Source organism: Callorhinus ursinus, unplaced genomic scaffold (assembly GCF_003265705.2).
Source record: "Callorhinus ursinus isolate GAN/ISIS: 27379988/994484 unplaced genomic scaffold, GSC_fseal_2.0 scaffold5, whole genome shotgun sequence".
Lineage (NCBI taxonomy): Eukaryota > Metazoa > Chordata > Mammalia > Carnivora > Otariidae > Callorhinus > Callorhinus ursinus.
The window spans coordinates 24,507,218-24,532,834 of NW_027397067.1; the positions used below are offsets into that span (position 1 = coordinate 24,507,218).

Below are 25,617 nucleotides of genomic sequence, written 5' to 3' on the forward strand. Positions count from 1 at the left end.
TGAGTGGAAGGTACAAGCTTCCAGTTATGGAATGAATAAGTCACGGGGGTGAGAGGTACAGCACAGGGACTACAGTCAATGGTATGGTAATAGCGTGACAGCGGATCGCTACACTTGTAGTGAGCAGAGCATAACTGTATAAACTTGTGGAATCACTATGCTGTATGCCTGAAACTAAAGTAACATCTGGTGGGGCGCCTGAGTGGCTCAGCCAGTTAAGCGTCTGGCTCTTGATTTTGGCTCAGGTCAGGATCTCAGGGTCATGAGATCGAGCCCCACGTCAAGCTCCATGCTCAGCAAGGCGTCTGATTAAGATTCTCTCTCCCTTGGGCCCTCCTGTCCCTGCTCCCACTCTTTCTCTAAAATAAATAAAAAAGTTTAACAAAGTAACATTTGGTGTATCAAGTATACTTCAATTAAAAAAAAATGGTACGTTGTAGTGTTATGTGGGAATTTTTGAAGGATTGAAGAGTAACGACCCAGACTATGCAGCACAAGATGGTATAGGCCTTGAGTTTATGAACGTCAGTGGTCCAGGCAGTGGGAAACCCTGGGGCTGTCCAAGACAGCACTCCAAGGCAGTGCCCTCTCTGTAGGCATTTCACCTCTCAGCTCCTCCTCTACAAGCAGGCCACGTATATCCTTTGGCCACCACTCCACCTATCAGCCACTTTCATCTCATGAGGTCAAGTCAAGGTCACACAATGCAGGTGGCCCTATTCTCTGCAAATGGGCAGGAGCCGACATCATCTCTTGAGAAACCACCCCACCAATCTGTTTACAGAAACTGGCATCTGTTCACTTTCCTTCCTGCCCCCTACTCCCACCCCTCACCCCAAACTTGGAAGATTTACAGAGGAGCTGAAGAACAATTATCCTTAATAGTTAAAATACATACTGCCTATTTATACTTTTAATTGCTCTTCCTTTGGTGGTCTGAGTAGTAACTTATTGTTCTGAGACTGCTATTTATACAAGGTATTTTCCACAATTTAAAGCTTCACCAAAATCTTAGGAAGCAGGCATTATTATCCCAATTTACTGAAGTGAAAATAGCTATAGTAGCTGAAAACCAAAAATCACACAGCTTCTGTGCATCCTTAAAATAAAATATAATACAACATATGTAATCTTTTAAGCCAAAAATGAGAATTCCCAAAGACCCATAATTATAGGTTATGTTCAGGGCCCAAAACATAACAAACAGTATTATCCCACTTTCCACCCAAACAGTGTAAGATCATATGTCAACAATTGCGATTGCCTTTCTGAACTTGGAAGCTCCCCCAAATACTACCACTCCTTTTAAATTTGGCTATTTTCTTTGAAAGTATGAATTCCTGGCCCAAAGAAAGGTTTCTCAGTGCCCTAAAGGAAAACAGGCATCTGCCAGTCATTCAAAAGGTGATGATTTTCCTGTTTCTGACTTCTCTGTTGGTGTTGGGACCAGCACATACCAGCAAGAGAAAGAAGTAGCAGCACCAGAAAGTGCTGTTCTTTCATCAACAGACTTGCCCTACTTTAAAAAACCCTTTAAGGTCATTTGTACTGGTCTTCCATGGAGAAGAACCTCATGAATCTATGGCACAAAATCCCTCCTCCCCTCCTGTGAAAAGAGATAGTATCTGATACAGTTTGATGCAGTGTGTTGCTTACATTTTTTTTTCTCTTAACCCTTCTACCCCAAATTTCATCAGAGTTGATTTTATTTGTACTTCACCGTTATTCAATTTTATAGCATTATTGGAATACAGAAATTACAAGGTACTTTTAATGTCTTCAATCTAAGGGGTAGGAAAAAAAGTTATTTTTGCAAATCTAAAGATAAAGGCACATTAAAAGCTAATATTTAACTTAAGTACTATAACCTATACAGAAAAGAGCTGGGGGGGGGATGGACTCTGGTGAACATGATTAGTTATACATTCTTAAAGCTGTGAGGAAAAGATACAGAGTCACTGAACTATGAGAAATAAAGCTGTCACAGAGCCCATGTGCTTCATTTTGAAAATATGAGACCATTATTTAGGATTTATCCAAATTTGTAAGGAAGAAGTGAACTGTCAGTATTTGCAGATAACATCATGCTGTATAATATATACAGAAAACCCTAAAGACTACACCAAAAAACTATTAGAATGAATAAATGAATTCAGTAAAGTTGCAGAATACAAAATTAATATACAGAAATCTGTTGTTTCTATACACTAATAGTAAAGTGGCAGAAAGAGAAATTAAGAAAACAATCCCATTTACAACTGCATCAAAAATAATAAAATTAGGAATAAACCTAGGAATAAACCAAGGAGGTGAAACACCTGTACTCTGAAGACTATAAGACACCGATGAAGGACACTGAGGATGACACAAATGTAAAGATATTCCATGCTCATGGATTGGAAGAATCAGAAGCATTAAAATATGCATACTACCCAAAGCAATCTCTAGATCCCTACCCAAAACACCAAGAGCATTTTTCACAGAACCAGAATAGTCCTAAAATTTGTATGGAATCACAAAAGACTTCAAATGGCTAAAGCAATCTTGAAAAAGAACAAAAAATCTAGAGGTATCACAATCCAGATTTCAAGTTATACTACAAAGCTAGAGCAAGCAAAACGGTATGGGACTGGCCCAAAAGAGACACAGAGATCAGTGGAATGGAATAGAGAGCCCGGAGATACACTCATGCTTATGTAGTCAATCTATGGTGAAGGAGGCAAGAATATACAATGAGGAAAAGACAGTCCCTTCAATCAGTAGTGCCGGGAAACTGGACCACTATCTTACATCATACATGAAGATAAACTCAGAATGGATTAAAGACCTAAACATCAGACCCGAAACTGTAAAACTACTAAAACAGGCAATGACCTCTTGGACATTAGCCTTAGCAAAATTTTTCTAGATATGTCTCCTCAGGCAAGGAAAACAAAAGCAAAAATAAACTATTGGGACTACACCAAAATAAAAAGCTTTTGCATAGAGAGGAAACCACCAACAAAGTGAAAAGGCAACCTCCTATATGGGAGAAGATATTTGCAATTGATATGTCTGATAAGGGGTTAGTATCAAATATATAAAGAACTCCTACAACTCAACACCAAAAAACCCAAAAAATCTGATTAAAAAATTGGCAGAGGACCTGAACAAACATTTTTCCAAAGAATATATAGAGATGGCCAACAGACACTTGAAAAGATACTCAGCATCACTAACCATCAAGGGAATACAAATTAAAACCACAATGAGATATCACCTCCCACCAGTCAGAATAGCTAGCTGGTATGCAAAAGACAATAAATAATGAATGTTGAAGGTGTGGAGAAAAGGGAACCCTTGTACACTATTTTGGTGGAAATGTAAATTGGTTCAGCCATTGGAAAACAGTATGGAGGTTCCTCAAAAAATTAAAAATAGAAATACCAAACATTACTGTATTTCCACTGCTGCCTATTTACTGCAAGAAAGCAGAAACACTAATTCAAAAAGATACACTTACCCCTATGCTTATTGCAGCATTTATAACAGCCAAGATCTGGAAGCAACGTAAGTGTCCATTTATATATGAAGAATATGTGGTATACACATTTGCGTGCATGTGCACGTGCATACACACACTGGAATATTACTCAGCCATAAAAAAGAATGAGTTCTTGCCATTTATGACAATAATGGATAGACCTAGTATTATGCTAAGTGAAATATATCAGATTTGGAAAGACAAATACCATATGATTTCACTTATATGTGGAATCTAAAAAACAAAACAAATGAACAACAAAAAACCAGAAAAAGATTCATAAATACAGAGAACTGGTGGTTGCCAGAGGGAAGGGGGTTGGCAAAATAGGTGAAGGCACTTAAGAGGTAAAAACTAAATAAGTGAAGGGGATGAAAAGTACAGCATAGGGAATATTGTCAATATTTTAGTAACTTTGTAATAACTTCGTAACGTAACATACACTTAAGGTGAGCATTACATAATGCACAGAAGTGTCAAATCACAGTATTGTATACCTGTGACAAATGTTGTATACCAAACATACCTCAATTAAAAAAAAAAGGAATTTACTAGAATGGTGGACATACATTCTAGTACTTTCATATTAAAAAAAAATTCTCAGCTTTACCGTGCATTAATAAATGGCTAGATAAGAAAATAAACGTACTCTAAAGCAGAGGCTCCATATTTGCTGTCTATCAGAGGCACCTGGGGTGCAATTCCCAGAGACTTTAAGTACGAATTGAAGCCTTGAAGTCTTGATGTTTAACAAATGCGCCAGGTGATTCTAATGTACCCAGCGAGAGCCATTTAAAAGCATGCCAAAAAAAAAAAAAAAAGGTGGGCCTAATTCCAGGTGGCATGGTTCCAACATGGGGTGGCCACATGGGGATGGGCCAGCTAAGGGAGAATAAACAGTTCGATATTCCAGAGTATGACTGAATGCTTTTTGAACAAGACCTATAATGCAGAGGACAGAAGTTTTCCCTGGACTCTCTTCTTGGAAGGCACATGTGCTTGCTACTTGTTCTGACACAACTGTGTGTCAGTGGGGCCATGCCAGCAACACAGAACAGATGACACGCAGCAGTTCACTACAAAGACTAGTCAGAATATTGCCAGCGAGCAAGACGACGTATGTTGATGGTTGTTGTAGGAAGCGTTTTCATCCATCTTTACAGACCATCTCTCTGAATCCTAAGGGACTTCTCCCCCTGGGGATTCATGTTAGGAAGAAGTCAGATACAAGTCACCTGCTCACTGGCATGCCACACGACATGAAACCACGTTCAGCACATGTCATCCACCAACACTGAGAGGCTCCTTGTCACAGTTGGCACGAAAGCTCTGAACAGATATGGCAGATGGTTAACAGCAGGGGATGCGACTAGTTCCTCCTAGGTGAGCCTTGGTGGGCTGGCTCTGGGCAGAAGGAGCACCAGGAAGATTCCCCAAAACAAATGTCGACGAGGGCAGGGCTAATGGCAGCGCTTTGTAGTAACATCGGAAGTCATTAAATAGAAATTGGATATTCTCTATGGAGACTGACAGTCAGGAGAAAAGGACCAGATTGAAAGATTCTAAAAAGGTGATATAACCAGCAGAACAATTACTTTTACAGTCTACGTGGAAAGAACGCCCCTTTCCTACAGGACTTTAGAGTCCCATCTATAAAGATACTGCCTCTTTTACGAACATGGCCATAGGGCTCTTGTCTGCAAGCTGGGGGACCTCCATTCCGGTGTCTTGCACAGGGCGGGTGCTCAACACACATTTGTGGGGCTGAAAATACTGAAATAAGTGGTAGGAATAACCAGCAAACTCATGAATTATTAATTTCATGTCAACTAGTGGATTATTTCATTTCCCCTTTTCCATGGAAAAAATGTATTCTGAATTTTGGGTTTTGGAAAGTGAGTTTCGAAGTCCTCTGTTCCAGGATACCTCCCTTAACCAAAAATACTACATATTAATGATGAGCAGAGACCATTATATAATGAAAATATGCTTTGATTTCTAAAGACTTCTAACTCGTACCGGAAATGTGAGCTTAGTTAACATTGGCCCATAATAACCTAAATACTTCACTTTTACTTTAAATAATGTATAGAGTATTATGTGTGTACACATACATGCTGTTATGGACTGAATGTCTGTGTCTCCCCCAAACTCACATACTGAAGCTCTAACCCCCAATGTGTTCATATTTAGAAGTGGGGCCTCTGGGAGGTAAGCCGGTTTGTTTATTTATTTTTATTTAAATTCAATTAGCCCACGTACAGTACATACTTAGTTTCATATGTAGTGTTCAATCATTTATCAGTTGCATATAACACCCAGCGCTCATCACATGGTAGGTAGGTTTAGATCAGGTTATGAAGGTGAGACCCTCATGACAGCATTCATGCCCTTACAGAAAGAGGAAGAGACGGCAGAGCTCTTGTTCTCTATCCAAACACGTGCACCCGGGAAAGGCCACGTGAGGACCCTGGGAGGAGGCCATCTCCAAGCCGGGAAGATGGCTCTCTACCAGAGCCCAACCACACTGGTACTCTGGTCTCAGCCTTCCAGCCTCCAGAACTGTAAGAAATAAATTTCTGTTTCTTAAGCCACCCAGTCTGTAGCATTTTACTTTGTTATAGCAGCCGAGCTGACTAACACACATGCTTTAAACACAGGCAGACAAAGCTTGCTGAGGGTATTTCCTAGGGAAGTGAGCTGGCTATCTCCTAAGAGGGCTCAAAGTAAATACTTTTTTTTAAAAAACTTATCATCCAAAAATCTCATCTCCGCTTTCCTGGCTTAGAAACCTGATTTCATCAGCACTTTAAAGTAGAGCCATCCCGGGCGCCTGGGTGGCTCAGTCGTTAGGTGTCTGCCTTCAGCTCAGGTCATGATCCCAGGGTCCTGGGATCGAGTCCCACATCGGGCTCCCTGCTCGGCGGGAAGCCTGCTCTCCCTCTCCCACTCCCGCTGCTTGTGTTCCTGCTCTTGCTATCTCTGTCTCTGTCAAACAAATAAATAAAATCTTAAAAAATAAAATAAAATAAAGTAGAGCCATCCCTTGGGGACAGACTCACATCACCAGAGCTCACGAGACTGATGTCAAACACCAGAAGGTCAATTCATTAGTTCACCATGAGCAATGTAACCATCACAAAGGCCAGGGACTCGCACCCATGGCACCGGTGCATGCTGTTTCTGTTGGGAGGCCTCCACGAGAAGCTCAACCAAAATTGGAAGGTTACGGTGAACGTGGAATTAGGATAAGAAGCTTGAGATGAGTCAAACAGCTACAGGCATCAGGCTCAGTTAGCCTGAGGATCCATTTCCTCAGTGGGATGATCTCGCCAATAAAGCCATACATGGTTGGCTGTGGTTCCCTGCATCCTTCCCCATAACACAAACGTCCTTGCCAATTCAACTGCAGTACTCCAAGGGTTTGGCCACGGCTTCTCTCTCCCCTGGACAGTGTTTGGATGGGTGCTGCCAATTTTTGCCTCTGTGGCTTTTTTTTCTTTCCCTATACTACTTTGGGTGACCAATTGTTTAGATAGTTTTAATACACTTAATCTGGTTACAAGGAAATCTTGCTGTAATACAGCTGTGCTATCACTTCTGATCACTTTATAGATCTTTGTGCAGTATCACAGGCTCATTTGAAAATGTAACTCTTGGAGGGAAATGTCATTTCTAAGTTCTTGGGGGGTGACTTGCTGTGTCACCCCATACACATGACACTGATGGTTTGTGTGTAGACGTGTAATTATCTACATACACAGTCACATCCCTCCATTTGTATGCTTTTTATTATTTGTTAGAACTTAACCCTTTGGGTGACAAAGCCTTCCCTTGTGCTTATATTTTTTCCTTAGTTTTTAACTGAACTATAGAATAATGCAGTTTTGAACTAAAAGCGTTAGATTTAATTAAGATGGCAAATATCTGAACATATGGCCAGCTCTGGGAAAGGTGTTCAACATGTAAGGTACAACAGACCTCCTTTATCCTAGGGCCAACAACTTCTATGTACAACACATGCCTTTCAAACAATGGAAATATTTATATCTAAGATATGTAAATTAAATGAGCAGCCTGACTTTAAAAAAAGTACTTGAAAGCCCTTTTAGAAATGTCTATCTGATTTGATCACCCTATAAATGCAGAGTGGAAAGCTTGAGTTATGCTCCCTTGAGAAGATCAATAATACTTAGTACAGAAAAGGCTTTCTATCCAGTTGTTGAAGGAAGAGTTGGCTATCGGTCAAAGCGGATTGCAGCCTTTCCCTTAGCCCTGTCTTAAATAGACCCGTTGTCATCTCGTGCTACTGTGATGTATTCATTACTGATGGACAACTTGCTTGTATGAAGCTGGTATGTTAGCTAAGAGGGTGGAATTACATTTTCCCACAATATTTTCTTCCCTTAAATGCTTTAATGCCATAAAAGGCTTTCAAAACCATTTAGTCTGGGAAACTGAGATGACCTTCAGTATCATTTACCTCTTGGTAACACCTAATAGAAATCTATAGGGACCCCCATTCCCCCAGAGAATTAACAACAGAACCTAGAAATTACCATCTGCAGACAACAATACTAAGTTTGTTTGCTTTCAAAGCAGCTCAAGCCTAGGGCTACCTCATGAAGCAGCACTATCTCCTGCCGAGCCACTGCCCCATGGTAGTGCCACTGGGGAGGGAACAGGACAATCCCTCGGTCGCTGAACTCTATCTGCAGTGCTCACACCAACAGGTAATGACCTTAGGCACCAGGAAGTGGGCATTCATTTCACAGGTATACGTTAAACGACTGAAATCTCATCCAGAGGTTTAGAAAGGAGGCACATGAAAGAAAACACCCATTATCATGGTTGTCTCCTGGAGTTGAATTATTACAGAAGTCACTCTGAAAGCTCTATCACTCAGCAACCAGACTAGGTCCCTTTCTAGTCTCTCTCCTAAAAAACAGAGTCTTCTTAACCCAGTCTTTTACTGTCTTCATTCTTTGTGGGGAAAAAAAAAAAAATCACCATGCCCTCCTTTCCTCCTAATTCCTCCATCCTTTATTACAGCCAAGTTTCTAGCTTTTGTATTGATCTTGCTATTCTGTTCACTTTGACCTGCCTTGTTCATTTAGTGGGTTCCAGGATTATATTACCTGTATTGGAACCAAACACAACTGAACACATATGTTGTACAGGGTGCTAGTTTTCCAGCTTGAGTTAACAGAAACGAATGTGGAAAAATTCTTTACCGAGAAAATATTAAATTTGATATTTAGAAATTTATAGAGCATTTATTTTGATCCCTTCATCTAGAAATTTGTTGATTCCTCAATCACTGGGAAGATGTTTCTAAAACAGTGAAGAAACATAAATAAAAAGTGGCTACACTATTATAGAAAGGGATGGAGACAATCTACTAAGAAACCACTAGGAAGTTAGTTAAATATTTAAACCTACTGCAAATATTTGTGTATTGCTATTTTATAACGTTTGAGAGGTAGATGATCTGGAGTGATTTTTTTTTTTTTTTTAGGTTGTTATTTTAATTTCTTCTACCATGACTTGGGTTTTCCTGTTAATATATGCAGATTAATCTTTCTTTAAGTGGTATACTTCCTGATCTAACCACAGTTAGTTCAGATCGATTAAAAAACATAGTCATCGTAGTTACTGGTTCATCTCTTACTACTGCTAATGGTATGGTTATATGTGCCTCTGAATTTGGAATGTTTGTTACAACATGTGCAATAGTCACTAACGTGCTAACACCATTTCTTAGAATCAGATACTTCTTTTGGACTCCCATCTCCTTTATTGCTATCAGCTCAAAGTTTGTTGCTGGGAGTCAGGAGGCTGGAAGGGAGAGACACTGGGGAATAAGCCAAATCTGCAGCACTAACACTCAGACTTCAAATACTTAGGACTTTTTGTACCTACTTGTTTTGTAGTATTGCTGGTATCCATGAAGCACAGACCTTTAAGGAAAAGGAAAAGGGAAAAAAAAGACCAGAGGCAATACCCCTACCTCTCTCATCCCTGGACAACAGTCTTACCTGGTTGGTAGAAGTCAGGTGACAGCTCCCTGGCCACAGCTCTTGCGATGTCACACTCCTGGCGGGCCGCCTGGGCAGCCTGGTCGGCAGCGTCAGCTTTCGCTCTTGCGTGTGCAGTCCTACACGGGGCACAAAGGGCGAGTCAGCAAGGGCGGCACCTTGTTAATTACCCACAGACAAGCACGCTGTCTGCGGGGGGGGGGGGGGGGGAGAAACGCTCACTGCGCTCATGGCCCCGTGCCTCCAACTGCAAGTTTTAAGGTCATAGTGCTGTGAGCTATCGACGAAGACAACACGGGTGGAACCACCCAGATATTGCCTCAGTCCTTCCTTCAAGTGAAATGAAAGGGTGCAGCAAGTTTTGTGTGGCCTGATTCAAAGCCTGGTTTTCAAAAGTTCCTGGATCAAATCTCCTGCTGACTTTGGTTGGCAGCTTCCCCCGTAAACCATGGAGAGTAGAGTTAAAGCTTATGAATATAGTGTTCATGAATTTAATTCCTGTGGCAGAATCTATGTAAGAATTTGGTTAAGAAGTGTCTGCCCAGCAGCATGCCGAAGAAAGTAACTCTGGAAAAAACGTGGTAAAACTCTTATCTGTAGCTTTGATTTCCATGGTTAAACATGCCTTCTATGACCAATTCAAGTGACGAGCGTGATGTCACTGAATGTGTGGTTGGGAAGAGATGCACACAATGGGCTCACCAGCTTGTAGAAGCAGAACGCAGGGTCTGCACTTAGGAACGTGCTCAGAAGGTTCTGAGGAGTCCGTTTAAGTATGTTTTTTTGTGTGTGTGAAACAAGGAGACAGAATTGGGGAGGAGGAAACAGATGTCTTTCAATCTTCCACCTGCCCCTTGGCCCATCCTCACTCATGAAACCTCTTTCCTTTCCAAAGAACTAGGGTAAGGGAGAAGGCAGCTGGGTAGAGAATGGGTCTTCTTATGGCAAGACAGGAAAACTGATGTCCCCCTGCCCAAGAAGAGAGGATTTAGAGGGTAAGACAGAGAACTCTAGGTCATCTGCTTCCAAAGAAGACCTTGTCCAGTTAGTATTTAGATGATAACCATGGGCATCTATTTCTTACGATTTTGTTAACTTTCTCTTCTATTTCACTAGCACCAGGCACGGCTATAGATAACTAGTAGTAAAAGCTTGATGAAAGTCTGGAAGTGCTTGCACTTATTTCAGAAACAGCACAAGAGGAAAAGTTGGGAAACAACGTTGAGCCCCAGCAGTTCTTAGGAGAGAAAATGCAGGTGGCATCTGGAGGAGGCTGGCAGACCAAATTCCTGGGACTAGCTGCAGGAAGGAAGCAGGGAAGATGGGGTCTGACCTGAGACGGGGGTCAGTAGGTCCTATTCCCAAATTCTCCAACTACCTCCTCTCTCTCTGTGTCTTCATGGGACCCTTCACTCCTCCTTAGGACCTAACAACACTGGAGGCTGGATGTACTAGAATGTAAGCTTCATGAAGATTGGGATTTTACATCTCTGGTCCTCTGCTATATTCCCAATGTGTATGAACTGCCTGGCACCCGGTATTTATTGAGGCCTCATTTTATGAATAAAGGAATGAATGATGTGTCCTTAGGAACAGCTGGGGAGTTCCTTAAAAGTGAACGGACTGACAAAACTATAGAGCCAGTAAAAAGATCGGTGGCTGCCAAGGGTTCAGGATAAAAGTGGGGGAGGGATGAATAGGGGAGCACAGGAGAAACTCAGAGCAGCAAAACTACTCTATGACACTGTAATGGGGGCTCCATGCCATTATGCATGTGTCAAAACCCATGAGACAGTACCACACACAGAGTGAGCCCTAATGTCAACTACGGACTTCAGTTAACATTAATGTAGCAATCCTGGCTCATCAATTGTACCAGAAGTACCCACTAGTGCAGAGTGTTCATAATGGGGGAAACTCTGTGGGTGTGGAGAGAGGAGGTATATATGGGAACAAACCCTCTACTTTCTGCTCAATTTTTCTGTAAATTTAAAACTACTCTAAAAAATAAAGCCCATTAATTAAAAATGAGTGGATCAACTTTCAATCATCAAAATTGTTATTTCTGAATCACAGATGACAAGGTTATCATGATTTGGAAACAAAATCAAGAGGGTAAGAGCACAGTGCAACAGGCCGTCGTAACCCCCTTGTGGGAGCCATAGCTGATGAACAACAGGCCGTCGTAACCCCCTCGTGGGAGCCATGGCTGATGACGGGCGAAACTTCAGTCCCTGTGTTGTGCCTGAGAATCAATGGATGCCCTCTGTTATGTTCTTGCACAGTTTCTCAGAATCTCAACTCGTTTTCCCAGAATTATTTTCCATTGTATCTGCTATTCTTAGATAGAGCCTAATTATGTCTAGGCATCATAATTAATGAAGCCGTAAGAATACAGTTATGCTGCCTTATAATAAAATCTGCTAGCCCTTCGATGATACATTTATAAAACCAAGTACAAACAGTTTAGTCTGATAAAATCACAACACACCATTACATACTCAAATAAAATGATACCATTTATCTCCACCACTTTTTACAATACCTGGAGAATAAACACATACAGCTTAATATTTCTGCAAATGTATTTTGGAAGAACAGTGTCTGTAAAGCTGTAATCCCTTTACTCTTTTACTTGCTTTTTCCTGTAAGACCAAACCGGGGAGGGGGGGGAACCTTTCCATCTAGTGCCCCTCCCTGTGTCAGTGCTCCTACACAGGTGGCAAGATGAATCAAAACCACATTCAAACCCTGAAATGAGAGGTCTGCACAAGAGCTTCTGGTAGCCCTAGACCCAATGACAGGAAGTAGAAGAGAACGGGAACCCATCTGAGTTTGCTGTCACCACCAGCTTTGTGTCGTCAGGCCACTGATATTTCTAGATTTTGCCTGGGGGAAAAAATCTGGGCTTAACTCTGGCTCATGTTAGTGAATTCATGTGTTCAAATCCCCAGCTCACTTCCAGAGCAACACAGGACTCCTTTATTCAGCCAAGTGGTAAGACATGCCTTTGTTCATGGGTTGGGGGTGCCGGGGGGTTGGTTCTGGCTAGTCTGGAGAGGACAGCTGCAACAATGCAGGGTGGATACCCGGCTGCTATAGCTGTTCACGTGGAAAACATACACACACACACACACACACACAGGAGCATGCGCGTCCAAGAACTCTCTCATGTGTTCAACACACTGCCCCATGTCCATAAGCGGTCAGACCCTCACGAATCTCCAAATACCATTATCACATACACTTTCTCCCATAAAATGTAGTAAAAAGTAAGTAAACAGCAACTTCTTTCAGTTAGGCATCAGCTGTCGACTTTCTGTTAGGGCCATATATATATATATTTTTTTTTTTCCCCAAATAAACCCAAGTTTTAGCTTGTAGAGAGTTACTATGTGTGGGAGAAGAGGCAGGGAGACCTGAGCAGTTGACTAAGCTCACACAAGCAGCTGGGTGAGTCCCCCCCGGACATAAGTCCTGCGAAGGTCACTTGTGAACAGCCAGAACAGTAAATGTGGCATTTCTGGATGCAAGGCATTCCTGGCACACAACTTAATTTCAATCTATTTTTCCAATCAGTAGTTTGATGATGAATACCTGAAATTATTCTTTAATAACTGAAATAGTTCTTCATGAACTCTCAAGTTATCTTACTCAGAACAAAATAGTCTGGCTTTCCTGATTTTTCTTAAATTTGGTAATGCTTTTATGAAAAAAAAAGTCTATCAACAATATACTGAATATGCCTGGCATAGACTCCTGCTAAGGTAACAAGCTGGCCTCTTAGCTGTCTGTCCCAATTTCTAACTTCAATCTTTTTTTTTTTTTAAATATTTTATTTATTTGAGAGTGAGTAAGCGAGCGAGGGGGGTGGGGAGCAGAGAGAGAGGGAGAAGTAGATTCCGCTGAGCGTGGGGCCCGATGCAGGGCTCAATCTCATGACCCTGAGATCATGACCTGAGCCAAAGAGTAGGATGCTCAACCGACTGAGCCACGCAGGGCGCCCCTAACTTCAATCTTTTACTCATCTATACACTGACGTAGCTGATGACGATTTTAATTTAGAATGCACAACAAATCTGCTAAAGGTAAAACTGTATACAATATTTACAAATTTTGCTATTTCTGTTTTTATATGTTTTCTTCCCAACAATAAACTGCTTTTAAAAAAATGTGGATTTTGATGTCTTTTTAAATTTGTTATATTAAATCAAAGTCAGTTTACTGATATTTAAAATCTGACAGCAGAGCGGATGATCTATTTGGTTTGGGGGCTGTACACCTGATTTGCTTTGATGTCCAAATATTTAAAGAAGATTATTAGGAAAATTTAAAAAAAGCTCAGTTGTGCATAAGAATCCAAATCTCAGGTGATGGCAACCCCATCTTCCAGTTCCTCAGGCCTAAACCGTTTGAGTCATCCTTGATGCCCCCCTTTCTGTCACACGCCACATCCACAGTCAGCAAATCCAGCTGGCAGTACCTCCAAAACATCTTTAATCCAGCCAGTTCTTGTTAGCATTGCTGTGCCTGCCCTGGTCACACTGCCACCATTTCTCACCAGGGTTCCTGCAAGGCAGAAGTGACCTCCCCGCGTCTATTGTCACTGCTGACCATTCTGTTTCCCTTCTGGTTCTCCTGAAAATGCCTGACAATAGCTAACATTCTTTCCTGGATTAAGACATCATGATAAGAAAATGCAAAAAAGTATGACCTGTTAGCCTTCCGAAATAAGAAAATGCAAATAAATATGACCTGTTAGCCTTCCTTTTGGAGTGTGACCTTACTCATTTATGAGAGACCCAGATTTGGGAAAGCCAATTATCTTGTGCATACAGTTGTGGCCCTTTTTAAGAAGACATCAGTCTGTGAAGCAAGAAATACTCTTGACAGGAACAAGAGAGTGGTGGCTGCACAGATCTCGGCTAAAAAACAGAGACAAGATTTCTGAGTTCCTGCACGCAGAAGAAACTGTTCTTGATTTGGCTCTCTGATAAGCCCAGTCTGGCAAGGCTCAGCATGTGCTCCTCCTGATAAGGTACAAGCGGGCCCCTTAGATGTCGGTCTCGACTTCTAACTTCCAATCTTCTATACATCTACTGACTGACAAAGCTGATGAAGATTTTATTTTTTATTTATTTATTTTTAAAAGATTTTATTTATTTATTCATGAGAGACAGAGAGAGAGAGAGAGAGAGAGAGAGAGAGAGAGAGAGGCAGAGGGAGAAGCAGGCTCCCAAGGAGCAGGGAGCCCGATGTGGGACTCGATCCCAGGACCCTGGAATCATGACCTGAGCCGAAGGCAGACGCTTAACCATGTGAGCCACCCAGGCGCCCCTGATGAAGATTTTAATCTGGAAAATGATTACATGTTACATGATTCTGCTAAATCTCTATTTTCAGTAAATTTGGTTTGGGAAGACTACTTGTTATGAGTCCAGTCCTTACCATTTTACTAGTTCTTGAGTGTTCATTTTCTCCCTCAGTTACTTTCTTGTTTTTTAAAAGACAGGACCTGGCATAGTAACTTCAGGATGGAATTCTTAGGTCCTGGTTAAAAACAAGTTACATCACTAACAAAGAGTTATCCTTTTCGCCGGGTAGGAGTTAATCTCTTCCTTTTCTGAAAGTGGTGTCAAATTATTTAGATATAAAATAGAAACTAAGGGGCATTCTATCCCCGTTGAAGTTTGGTATTTGATCTTTCAAGGGCCCAAACTTTCACGGAGGCGTGATAATATACTGGCTTTGAAAGCATTACGAGCCAGTGACTAGGCTGAGGCCAGTCTAGGCCACAGATGATTCTTGTCTATGAGATCAAAAGTCAAACCACATGATGTTAGCTCTCATACATATCTCTCTGTAGAATCATATCATACCCTCGGCTTTTTATCAAAGGGAGAGAGGAAGAATCAAGCTTCATATGAAGAATGTTTACATATTTTTTGTAAAATGCCATCCCTTATGTGCGACCCTGTTATGTTTATAAAAGATCTTGGTGACACATTCCTCTTAAAGTTTAATGCCAGAAAAAAAATGGTCTCTGCTGGTAAATTTGTGTGCCTCCGTGGATCATACAAGGAGAACTACATAATCTATTATTTCTCTTCTTGTTAAGGCTACTAGGAATCTTGGAGTCAAAGTAGCCTCAATCTATGTGCATGGTTATCTTCTGTAACTACATGGCTTTAACATTCTCCAATGTCAGGAATGTTATTATGTGTGTGAATCATAATGCCCTGCAAATCCTTTTTGGAAACTGGCAGGATATTGGAAAAAAAAAAATCACCAGATCAATAAACTCTTGTTATACTAAGTTTTCTGAAGTCTGGCCCCTCACAGTGTGTTAAAGCTCAGGAACGCAGGTCATAACCTAGGGACAGCAGAACCTATTTATTATTCAACTTCCTTCACAGGGTTTTTTTCTATATCCATTTTCAAGCTTGAAACACAAATCTCCATTCTTAGGTACTTTACAAATTTTATTCCTTAACATTTGATCAAATTTAATAAGCTTAAAGACTATATTCTCTGGATAGCCAGCTCAAAAGCACATTTGTAATTCTCAGTTGGAAGAGGCCAAATAACTGGCTATCTTCTTTGTTCTGAGTTCTATAAAACTTATCTAAAATTTGCCTTCTCATGTAATTTATGCATTGAGAAAAATCTGATGTAAAAAAAACATTTAAGCCATGTTTTACTCTTGAAATCATTTTTAGAAAAAGTCCTTTTTAATGAGGGTCATTCTAAAGTTCAAAAATATTACCACTAAATAAGACTAAAACTCCTTCTTTAAAATATAATCACCTGCAACTCACTGAATAGGAGATATATTTGCTGATCATTTATCTAATAGTGGGTCAGTATCCAGAATATGTAAGCACTCCTACAACTCAATGACCAATAAATAATAAATAAACAAATAAACCCAATTAAAAAAAGGGCAAAGGACTTCAATAGACATTTCTGCAAGGAAGATCTACATATAGCCAATAAGCACACAGGATGCTCAACATCACTAATCATAACGGAAATGCACAAGAAAATCACAATGAGATACTACCTCACACTCTTTAGGATGGCTACTATAAAAAAAGAAAAGGAAACAAGTGTTGGTGAGGATGTGAAGAAATTTGAAACCTTGTGCATGGATGGAGGGAGTGTAAAATGGCGCAGCTGCTGTGGAAAACAGTATGGGGGTTCCTCAAAAAATTAAAAATAGAATTACCATATGATCCACTAATTCCACCTGTGGGTATATAGCCAGAAGAAATGAAAGCAGGGTCTCAAATACATATCTGTACACTCACGTTCACGGCAGCATTATTCACAATGGCCAAATGGTAGAAACCCAAGTGTCCCTCAATGAATGAATGGATAAGCAAAAATGTGGCATACACACAGAATATTATTCAACCTTAAAACAAAAAAAAGAAATTCTGACACATGCTATAAAACATGGGTGGAACTTGAGGGCATTGTGTTAAGTGAAGAGGGCCAGTCACAAAAGGACAAACACCCAATGATTTCATTCATATGAGGTCCCTCGAGAAGTCAAATTCATAGAGACAGAAAGTAGAAGGGTGGTTGCCAGGGCTAAAGCAAGGGGAACGAGGAGTTGTCATTTAACAGGTATAGGTTTTAGTTGTGCAAGATAAAAAGGTTCTCAAAATTGGTTGCACGACAAAGTGAATGTACTAAACACTACTGAACTGCACACTTAAAAATGGTTAGGATGGTAAATTTCGTGTTACGTATATTTTACAATTAAAAATAAAAAAAAATACCTTGTACCTGATATCACCTGATGTACAAGTATTTATGGAGCATCCTATGTGTCCTGAGGAAGTGAGGAGAAAAGACCAAAGGTTAGATTCTCAGATGAGAAGCTGCTGTGCTAGTCCAAGCCAGGGCATGCTATGTATCTAACGAGGGTAAGAGCTGGAAGGACTAACCCACAACGTTTTACGGGAGGGACTATCAGAACTTTGAAACACGAGGGCAGCCTCCATATCTGTTTTGCCAGCTCTTAACAAAAACCCTGGAACAGAGGACGTTTCAACGAATACTTGTAGAATGGATAATCCAGTGGGTAAGAAGAGAAACATACAAGACAACCCCAAGAAATCTAACTTGGTATCTGGATGAATGGCTTACTACAGACAGAAACTGTGCAGGTGGTAAGGGGAGACAGCTGGAAGGTGATGACAGGTTCAGTTTTAGGCGAGCAGGATTTTACATGACACAGGCCTTTCTAGTTGGAAATACAGGGCTGTGATGCAAAGCAAAGGTCAAGGTTACACACAGGAAGGTGGGCATCGTGATGCACAGAAGATGAGTTCATGAAAGATGGACGAACCCATCAGGTAAGTGAGAAACAAAAAGCAAAGAGCTGAGGATGGAGACAAAACTGTCCTAGGGACTTGGAGAAAGAAATAAGGGTTCCAAGTTCTTGTTCTTGGATAAATCCCATGCTCCTCTTAGGAGTTAAGTGGGGCCAGATGGGAATGTGTCTCTTCTCTGGGGCAGAGGCACTGACTGGCTGATTTATGTGGTAGTCCCTGAAACAAACGCAGCTGGAATCTGAGGAATGGATGAGTGGTCACTCCTGCCCTGTGCTGGAGAAAGGTGAGGGCAGAGGAGAGGCTGCTGGATTTGGTAAGGACCTTTGAGAGTGCAGGACTAACAAGCAGCCCACTGCAGAAGCCAGACGAGGGGGGCTGGTGAGGAAATGGGCAGAGGAAGTAGAGGAAGCAGGTGTGGGCCACACGCTGGAGACTTTTGTCCCAGAAAGGAAGGAGGAAATGTGGACAGTAACCAGAAGGATTAGCTGGGCCAAGGGAAAAGACGTTTTGCTCTTATCTTAAGAAAATGAGAGCTGATCTTATTGTGAGGTGGGAAGAAAGATCCTCAGACAACATGGGAAAATGAAGAAGCCTTGAGAAGATGACAGTTATTAGAGATGGGTCCTAGATGAGGCAAAAGAAAGGAAACAGGAAAAAACATAAGAACAGTGATGGGCTCATCCAATATTTTAAGGTTACTTGAAAGATCCTTTGAAAGCTTGAAAGAGACCGAAGAGTGCTGTGGGCTTTGGGACCAGACAGACCTGGGTTCAAACTCCAGTTTATCATACACGGACTGTGTTCCTTGAGCCTCAATTTCCTTACCTATAAAATGGGGAGGACATTACCTTGTAGAGTTGTTCTGGATCAAAACTGATTGATGTGAAGTACTTAGTACTAACTTAGAGAGGGTATATAGTCAATACATGGCCATTATTAGTCTTCTGCTAAAATTTAGGGCTGGTGGGAGGAATCGGGGGGGGGGGATGTGGTTTTACAAAGGTGAAGATTTGGAATCAGAATGGAGACAAGGACTACTGGAGTTGCTAAATAGGACCAGGAGGACCTGACATCAGGTCACCATGATGCTATATCTCCCTCTGTCAGGGCTCTCTCTTCTGGGAGAACAGACAGAAGGCGGCAGCCTTGAGGCAGGGAAGGGACGTGAACGAGGAAGATGGGGATGGAACCCTGGGTAGAGAGAGAGGGCACACAGCCAATGGTGGACTTTGGACCAGAGGAAACAGCAAGGGTTAAGTTAGGATCAAGTGAAAAATGTAAAGGCGATTTGGTAACTGTGAAGTCCTATCAGTGCAGACTATCATAGTTGTAGGTGCTTTTTTAACTGATTGAAATAAGGCATCTGTCTTTCCTATAGCAAATTTGTAGAAACTGCCTTATTCTGACTAAATCTGGTGTACTACCAAAGGGTCTGTCTTTAAATCAAATTACAAGCTCTTGGTAACAAGAGGTGGGGCGAATTATTTTAAAATGGAGGCATGTTCCATAAAACGAAACTAGATACAATCATGACTATATTTTCTATTTAGTGCGGTAACAGAAACATCTGGATGTGCCTGGTAAGAACTTTGCAACCCTTGGAAGAGCGAAGACCTGGGTAATGACAAGAATTAGCCTGTCAGTGCTGTTTCTGTTTCTCCATCAGTGTTGTTATGGTCCTTATCCTTTACCAGGGGTCCATTATGGGTATAAATTAAAGTATGACTAAGAATTAGAGCAACTGAAGATGATCTAATGGTCAAAACACATGACAGAAGTCGGTGGTATCTGGCCGAGTGACAGACTGACAGAGTGACTGGCTCACAGGTGGACCTAGTCTCCACTTACTGCTGCCACTGCCCGTTACATGTATACCCGGGTGCTCAAACTATTCCATTAGATAAAATCTGTACATTAAAAAAATTCAGCAAACATCATTCACTCATAAAAATCACAAACGCTTTAGAACTCTTCCTTGAATGCGTAGTTGAAACACATTTTCTTAGGTAATAAAATATCCATTTTCTATCTCCTATGACCTAAAATGGTTCCCTAAATATCCCAAATCTACCAGTTTCCATTTCACTTTGTTCTCTTCAAATATGCTTGGAAAGTGAACAATAAGGGATCTATTCCTCTGTTGAACATTCGATGCAGAACCGTATGAGCAAGAACTGGCTTGGGACTGTGCAAAACCATGCAAAACCATTCTGCATCTTGAGCTCTGTCATGTTAAATGTGCATGTTTTGAAGCTGTAGAGTTTATGAGAGGCCTGCTTTGTGAGGAAGGCTGAAAGAGTAGGGATAAACAGCGGACCCTTGAACAATGCAGGGGTGAGGGGTGCCAACTCCCTGCACGGTCAAAAATCTGCGTATAACTTGACTCCTCCAAAACTTAACTACTAACTGCCCACTGCTGACCAGAAGCCTTGCTGATAACATAAACAGTCAATTAACACATATTTTTATAATATTACGTGCATTATATTCTTACAATAAAGTAAGCTAGAGCAAAGAAAATGTTAATAAGAAAACCATAAAATATATTTACAATATCGTACTGTATTTGTAAAAAAAAAAATCTGTGTATAAGTTCAACCGTCCACTGTGTTGTTCAAGGGTCAACTGTAGTTGTACTCTCAGCAAACTGGTTTTAGTCACTTCATGCTTTCTTGTAGGATTTGTAATTCAGTTAGTCCATTTATTTCATGCCTGGTTCATGACAAGGAATCATTCGATAGTTCAACTAAGAGTCTTGACTGTTTTTATTTTAAATCGTCAGCCTCTTGCTCCAATAGATACTGGGGGCAATGATATAAAAAGCACAAAGGATTTGCTCTGATATATGTTAACCTTCCGGTTTTGAGGAAGTGACTCTTGAGAGTTCTACTTTACTAGACAGATGAGAAAACACAACTCTTCACTGGAAGGGCCTCTGAGAACTGGAAGGGGTCAGGCAGAACCCACCAACTCTCCTAATCTTTAGGGCAAAGTGGGTGACTATGTTGTAAAAAGATTTCTGTATTACTATCTTTTTTATTTTGCTTTAGCAAACATTCTGTTATTTAATTATTTCATCTTCTAGTCATAAACTTTTCTTTCTATTTTCATTCATATCCATAATTTTTATATTCATGCTTTCTCTTTGAGTCCATTGCCCTCCTTATTCCTCTATCTGATTCTTTAAACTTAATAGATTTATGTCTCCCATTGAAAAATAAGAATTTTGAGCTTTCTTCTTTAAATATACATTTTTAAAATCCATTTTGGCTGACTTTCAAGTGAAAATAACACAGCTCAGAAAACATCTCACTATAGACTATAGAAAAGATTTGGTTTTCATCAAGGGTATTCTTTAGCAGGAACATTTTTAGGTGGTGTTAAAAATACTACAGAGTCATCCAACTCATAGTTGCCTTTCCCCAAATCACCAAATTAGTAATTAACGCCTCCGACTTTAAAAGGAGGTATCAGAAGATCATCCAGTTCTTCCGGAATTCTTAAAAAGTTTTCTTCTTCATCCTCATGAGAATCTCAAAACATTTTTGTTGTAACTTTACCTGTATTCAGCATTTGCTGTGTTAAATTGAGAACAGCAATGTTTCATTCCAGTATCCGATAGATAAAATAATGGCTTACCCAAGGACACAGAAAAATGGAGACAGAAACAGATATATAAGGCAGGGTAACTGGTTTTCTGTGTTGGACTTTCAATATAAGTTACAATTTAGGGGGCGGGCAGAGGCAGTTTTGAAAATGAATATATGTATATCAAGATAAAAATGCATACTTCATTAGAGATGGTGGTAGAAACACAAGGCAGGATTCAAATAAAGTAAAAAAAATCACGTTATAGTCTAGCTCAAATAACAGGAATCTTTTCCTTCCGGTCCTGATAGACTATCAGCGCTCTGCTTCAATCCTACATCCTTGTGGTGCTTATAATGCTTGGAATATTCTCGACCACCAGCCTGTTGTCTGCCTATGCCTACTCTAGACACATTTTGATGAACTTTTAACCTTTATTTTTCTTCTCGGAATTAACTGACTCTGGGGCCTGGGATGCCATGCCTGTCAGGAGGATGGATGGACCCCTGCTGCAGCCAATGGGGAATGCACATGCTGCCTTCCAGAACTCCAATCCTGAGGAGACAGATGCATTAACCCAAATGAACTACTGCTCACCAATCCAAGATTCAGATCAAGTCCAAAGAATCTCAAGAAGAATTCCAGGCATAGAAGGAATACTGCACATCCCAAGAACGGGGGAAAATTTAGGATGTGATTTGCATGGAAGTCAGGATTTCCTGTGAGGTCCCCAATTCAACATGTACTAATTGCTATCTTACACCTGGGGGCAAGTCAGGTTGAACTCTGGAGGGACGGGGAGAGTGACCTGCCAAACTCTGAACACCGCCCCCCCCCCCCCCCCCCGGCAGAGAGCTGTCCAGGGTTGGCACAGAGGCCCAGAGTTTTACCTGCTGCTTTATTACTTTCCGATCTGCAGGTTCACCTCAAAGCACTGGGCTATACTTTCCAAGTGAGATTTCCTGATTGGGCTAAGTTTTAGCCACAGGAGGAGTACTGGAAACAGTCCTTCCTTCCTTCCTTTTCAGTACCATCACAGTATCTACTGAAATGACAACAGACTAGGGGGACAACACGACGCATTCTTGCCTGAGGGCCGCTCTGCCCTGTCTGAAGTAGGAATGTGAAAAATCTCCTTGCACCTAAGGCAGAGAACCCTGTAGCCCCGAGAGGCTCTGTAGGATTCTGCTAAAAACTGGTGAAACGTATTTATAATTTTGGACCCAAATAATGCCGCAATGGACACAACGAAGTATAATACTTCATGTTCTGGAATGAAATGGGGACACAGAAAATCCTTTGATAGCTTAGTATACAGTCCCTTTGGGTCCATCAGTTGCCCTGAAAACATGAAGAACATCAAAGGAAGGAGATGCCTATGAGGGTCAATCATGATGCACAAAACACGCCTATCCTGAACAGACCTCCGTTCTCTTAGGAGTACGTGTGGACTCCACGGCCCTGTAAACAGGGCTTCTTCCAGGGAGGAATTAGAATGCCCTGGAAAATGGCATGTGTTCCATGGAGTAAGAAGAAGCGTAAGAAGCTCTTTCCATCCAAGACAAGGAGGGGACAGAGCATGGAAGTCTGAGGCTGGTGAGCGGCTTGCAGCTAAAATCTACACTGTTAGGAGCTCTTACTAATGTTCAGAATGTCCCGCTGTTCCTCGTCTTCCTATTGACATGTCTCCAGGTTTCAGATCACTTTTGGATTTGGCTCCCTAAGATAATCACCCCTGGCTTCTCTCTCCTGACATCTTTCCATTGTAATCCAAAGCCTCATTTCATGATCAACTCCTAACGTTTTCGCCCCCAAATAAAACCTCAACATAATTCATCATTACAAATGTCTAGAAATGCTTTTAAATTGTTACTCCAGGCGCATACAGTTCTAATTAAATTCTAAGTATCATGCTCACTTTTCTTTCCCTACTTATTATATTCATATTGTATACCTCACCATCCTGCTCTGACCCCTCTGCAATTCTGGTGGTGAAATTAAAGCTTCTTTTCCCTTAAATTTCTCCCTGGCAGATGATCACTGCTGGCAACAGTCAATTGTAAATACGAAATTTCTCTGCAATGTTTTTCTGAGATGTCACAGCAACAGTGCCTCAAACAAGTGGTCTTGCATGGCACAGTGACATGAAAAAGGTTGATGCTGGTCTGAGAAAGAGGCTTCTGTCATAGCCTGAGCTCCGAGACACTATATAAAAAATTGGCACAAGTGACATGTTTTAATACAATGAATAACATGCAATTTACGTTAAAATATCTTTTCCAAGGTGCTGGCACAGTTCCAGAAAACAGCTTATCTACCTTACTTCTAGAAGTCCGAAATTAATTTTTGAAGCAAATCTGTTTCATTCTAGACATAATGGAAAGACCTAGGATCATTATTTTTTTAATCTGTTTTGCAATCTTAGAACTATCAATTGTAACTAACAACTCTCAGTTTAAATGCTGTAAGACCATGGATCTCTTGTATCACTAAAAATTTCTGAAGTAGTGCCAAAGGTTTGCTTGGTAGGTTTAGCTGGACAGTGCGTTTTAGAAGAAGAATACACAAATATATGTAAATATATAATATACACACACTTTAATACATGGATGTTATATTTGACTGAAATGTATCTCTGTACCAACAAATGCTAACCGTTATTATGAGTGTCTGAAGGGTTTGTTTGTTCTCATTTGGGGCAAATATCTAACTGTACTTACTGTCCTCTAATAAAACGTTTTTTGGTTTTATTGATCCCAGGGAACACAACGGAGTTGGAATTAAGAAAAACTAAAAACAATGAACCAAATAAAAAATTTTAGGAATAAATAATTTAACCAAACACTAGCTAAAACTCTTACACTGACTACTAACACTACCCTGGCAACTAGTTAAATCAGGGCTGCTTATATTTTTAAATTATAATCTCATTATGTACAGCACCAGGCTCCTTTGTCAAAATAAGGCTTTATTACCCAGTTATGATATAATTCAATTCATGGGTTAAAAATGTCTCCTATGCCTGGAAAACCTAATTGCAATGGTATTGTCCTTTACTCTGGATGAGAAATCATGAAACTGGAATTCAGTAACCAGATTTTAGTTTAAAGTTAAGAATACGGCACATTTTAATCAGTTTTTGAGATAGCTTTACAAACTTCTGAGTGTTTTCACCAGTCTTCTCTTTTACGCTCTGGGAATTTACATTGACCTGAAATTTAAGTTATGAAGTAGGAGGATCCCGGGGTGTCCTATTTGCTGTTGTTATCCGAGCCTGTACGATCCATCTCAAAAGCCCATTTTTCCCGTCTGTCAGCCATCTCTTGGCAAAGAGCCCCACTGCCTGCCATTTGCCACTTGTTCTGGGCTATTTTAATTCTGGACAAGTTGTGGTCGTGGGCTATATTTAAGTTGGCCTGCTCTGTGAAGAAACACGGCAAATGCACGTGGCACCTTTTCCCTTTTTGACATAATCCAATTGTGCTTTGGCTTTGAGTCAAGCTGTGCGAGATTCTGTGTTATACAGGCCGGCTTAGCGCCCACTCTCCACATCGCAGGTGCTTCCCACCCATGAGGTGGGGTGAGGGGCCATTCACTGGCAAGGGATGAGCTGTGGCAGGAACCCGTGGAGCCGTCACCGAAAACTTAAAGAGCAAACTGAGAAACAGGAATGATGATGAAAGGAAAAATAAAGATACCTCCAGCTCTTGGCTGAGTGTTACTGGCACATTTGCAGAATAATTTCTCAAAGACGAACTTCCAGATATGAATTCGGTATAATATTATGCATCTATTGAGAGAGGCTTAAGAGAAATAACATGCACCTTTTAAAAAGCCAGCTTTCTCATTTCTGAGCTTTTAGAAGTGGACTTTCGAAGAAACACTTGGTTCTAACCTGCCCCTCCTAACGGACCCCCACCGAGCACAGAGGTGCTAAGTTTTTACTTGGAGTTATGCTGTTCCTTCAGAGAAGAAAAACAGGTCGGAAATGCACACTAATCATTAAAAGTTAAATACAATGTAAAAAACACCTTTCTAGAGAACTGCGCTGAGGTCTTGTAAACTTTGGAAGTTCAAAGCTAGCCTAAAGGCAGGATCTGTGATGAAAAACCAGAAGACACTT

General features: G+C 40.9%; 1 protein-coding gene across 5 annotated transcripts in view; it reads right to left on the reverse strand.

Annotated features, from left to right (window-relative positions):
* Window positions 1-25,617, reverse strand: part of JPH1 (junctophilin 1) — an 80,994-nt gene that overhangs the window by 14,011 nt on the left and 41,366 nt on the right. For all 5 annotated transcript variants that reach the window (XM_025870747.2, XM_025870748.2, XM_073892902.1 and 2 more), the window contains exon 3: window positions 9,562-9,680. In XM_025870747.2, coding sequence (XP_025726532.1) covers window positions 9,562-9,680 — 119 coding nt within the window. The remainder of the gene's footprint in view (window positions 1-9,561; window positions 9,681-25,617) is intronic.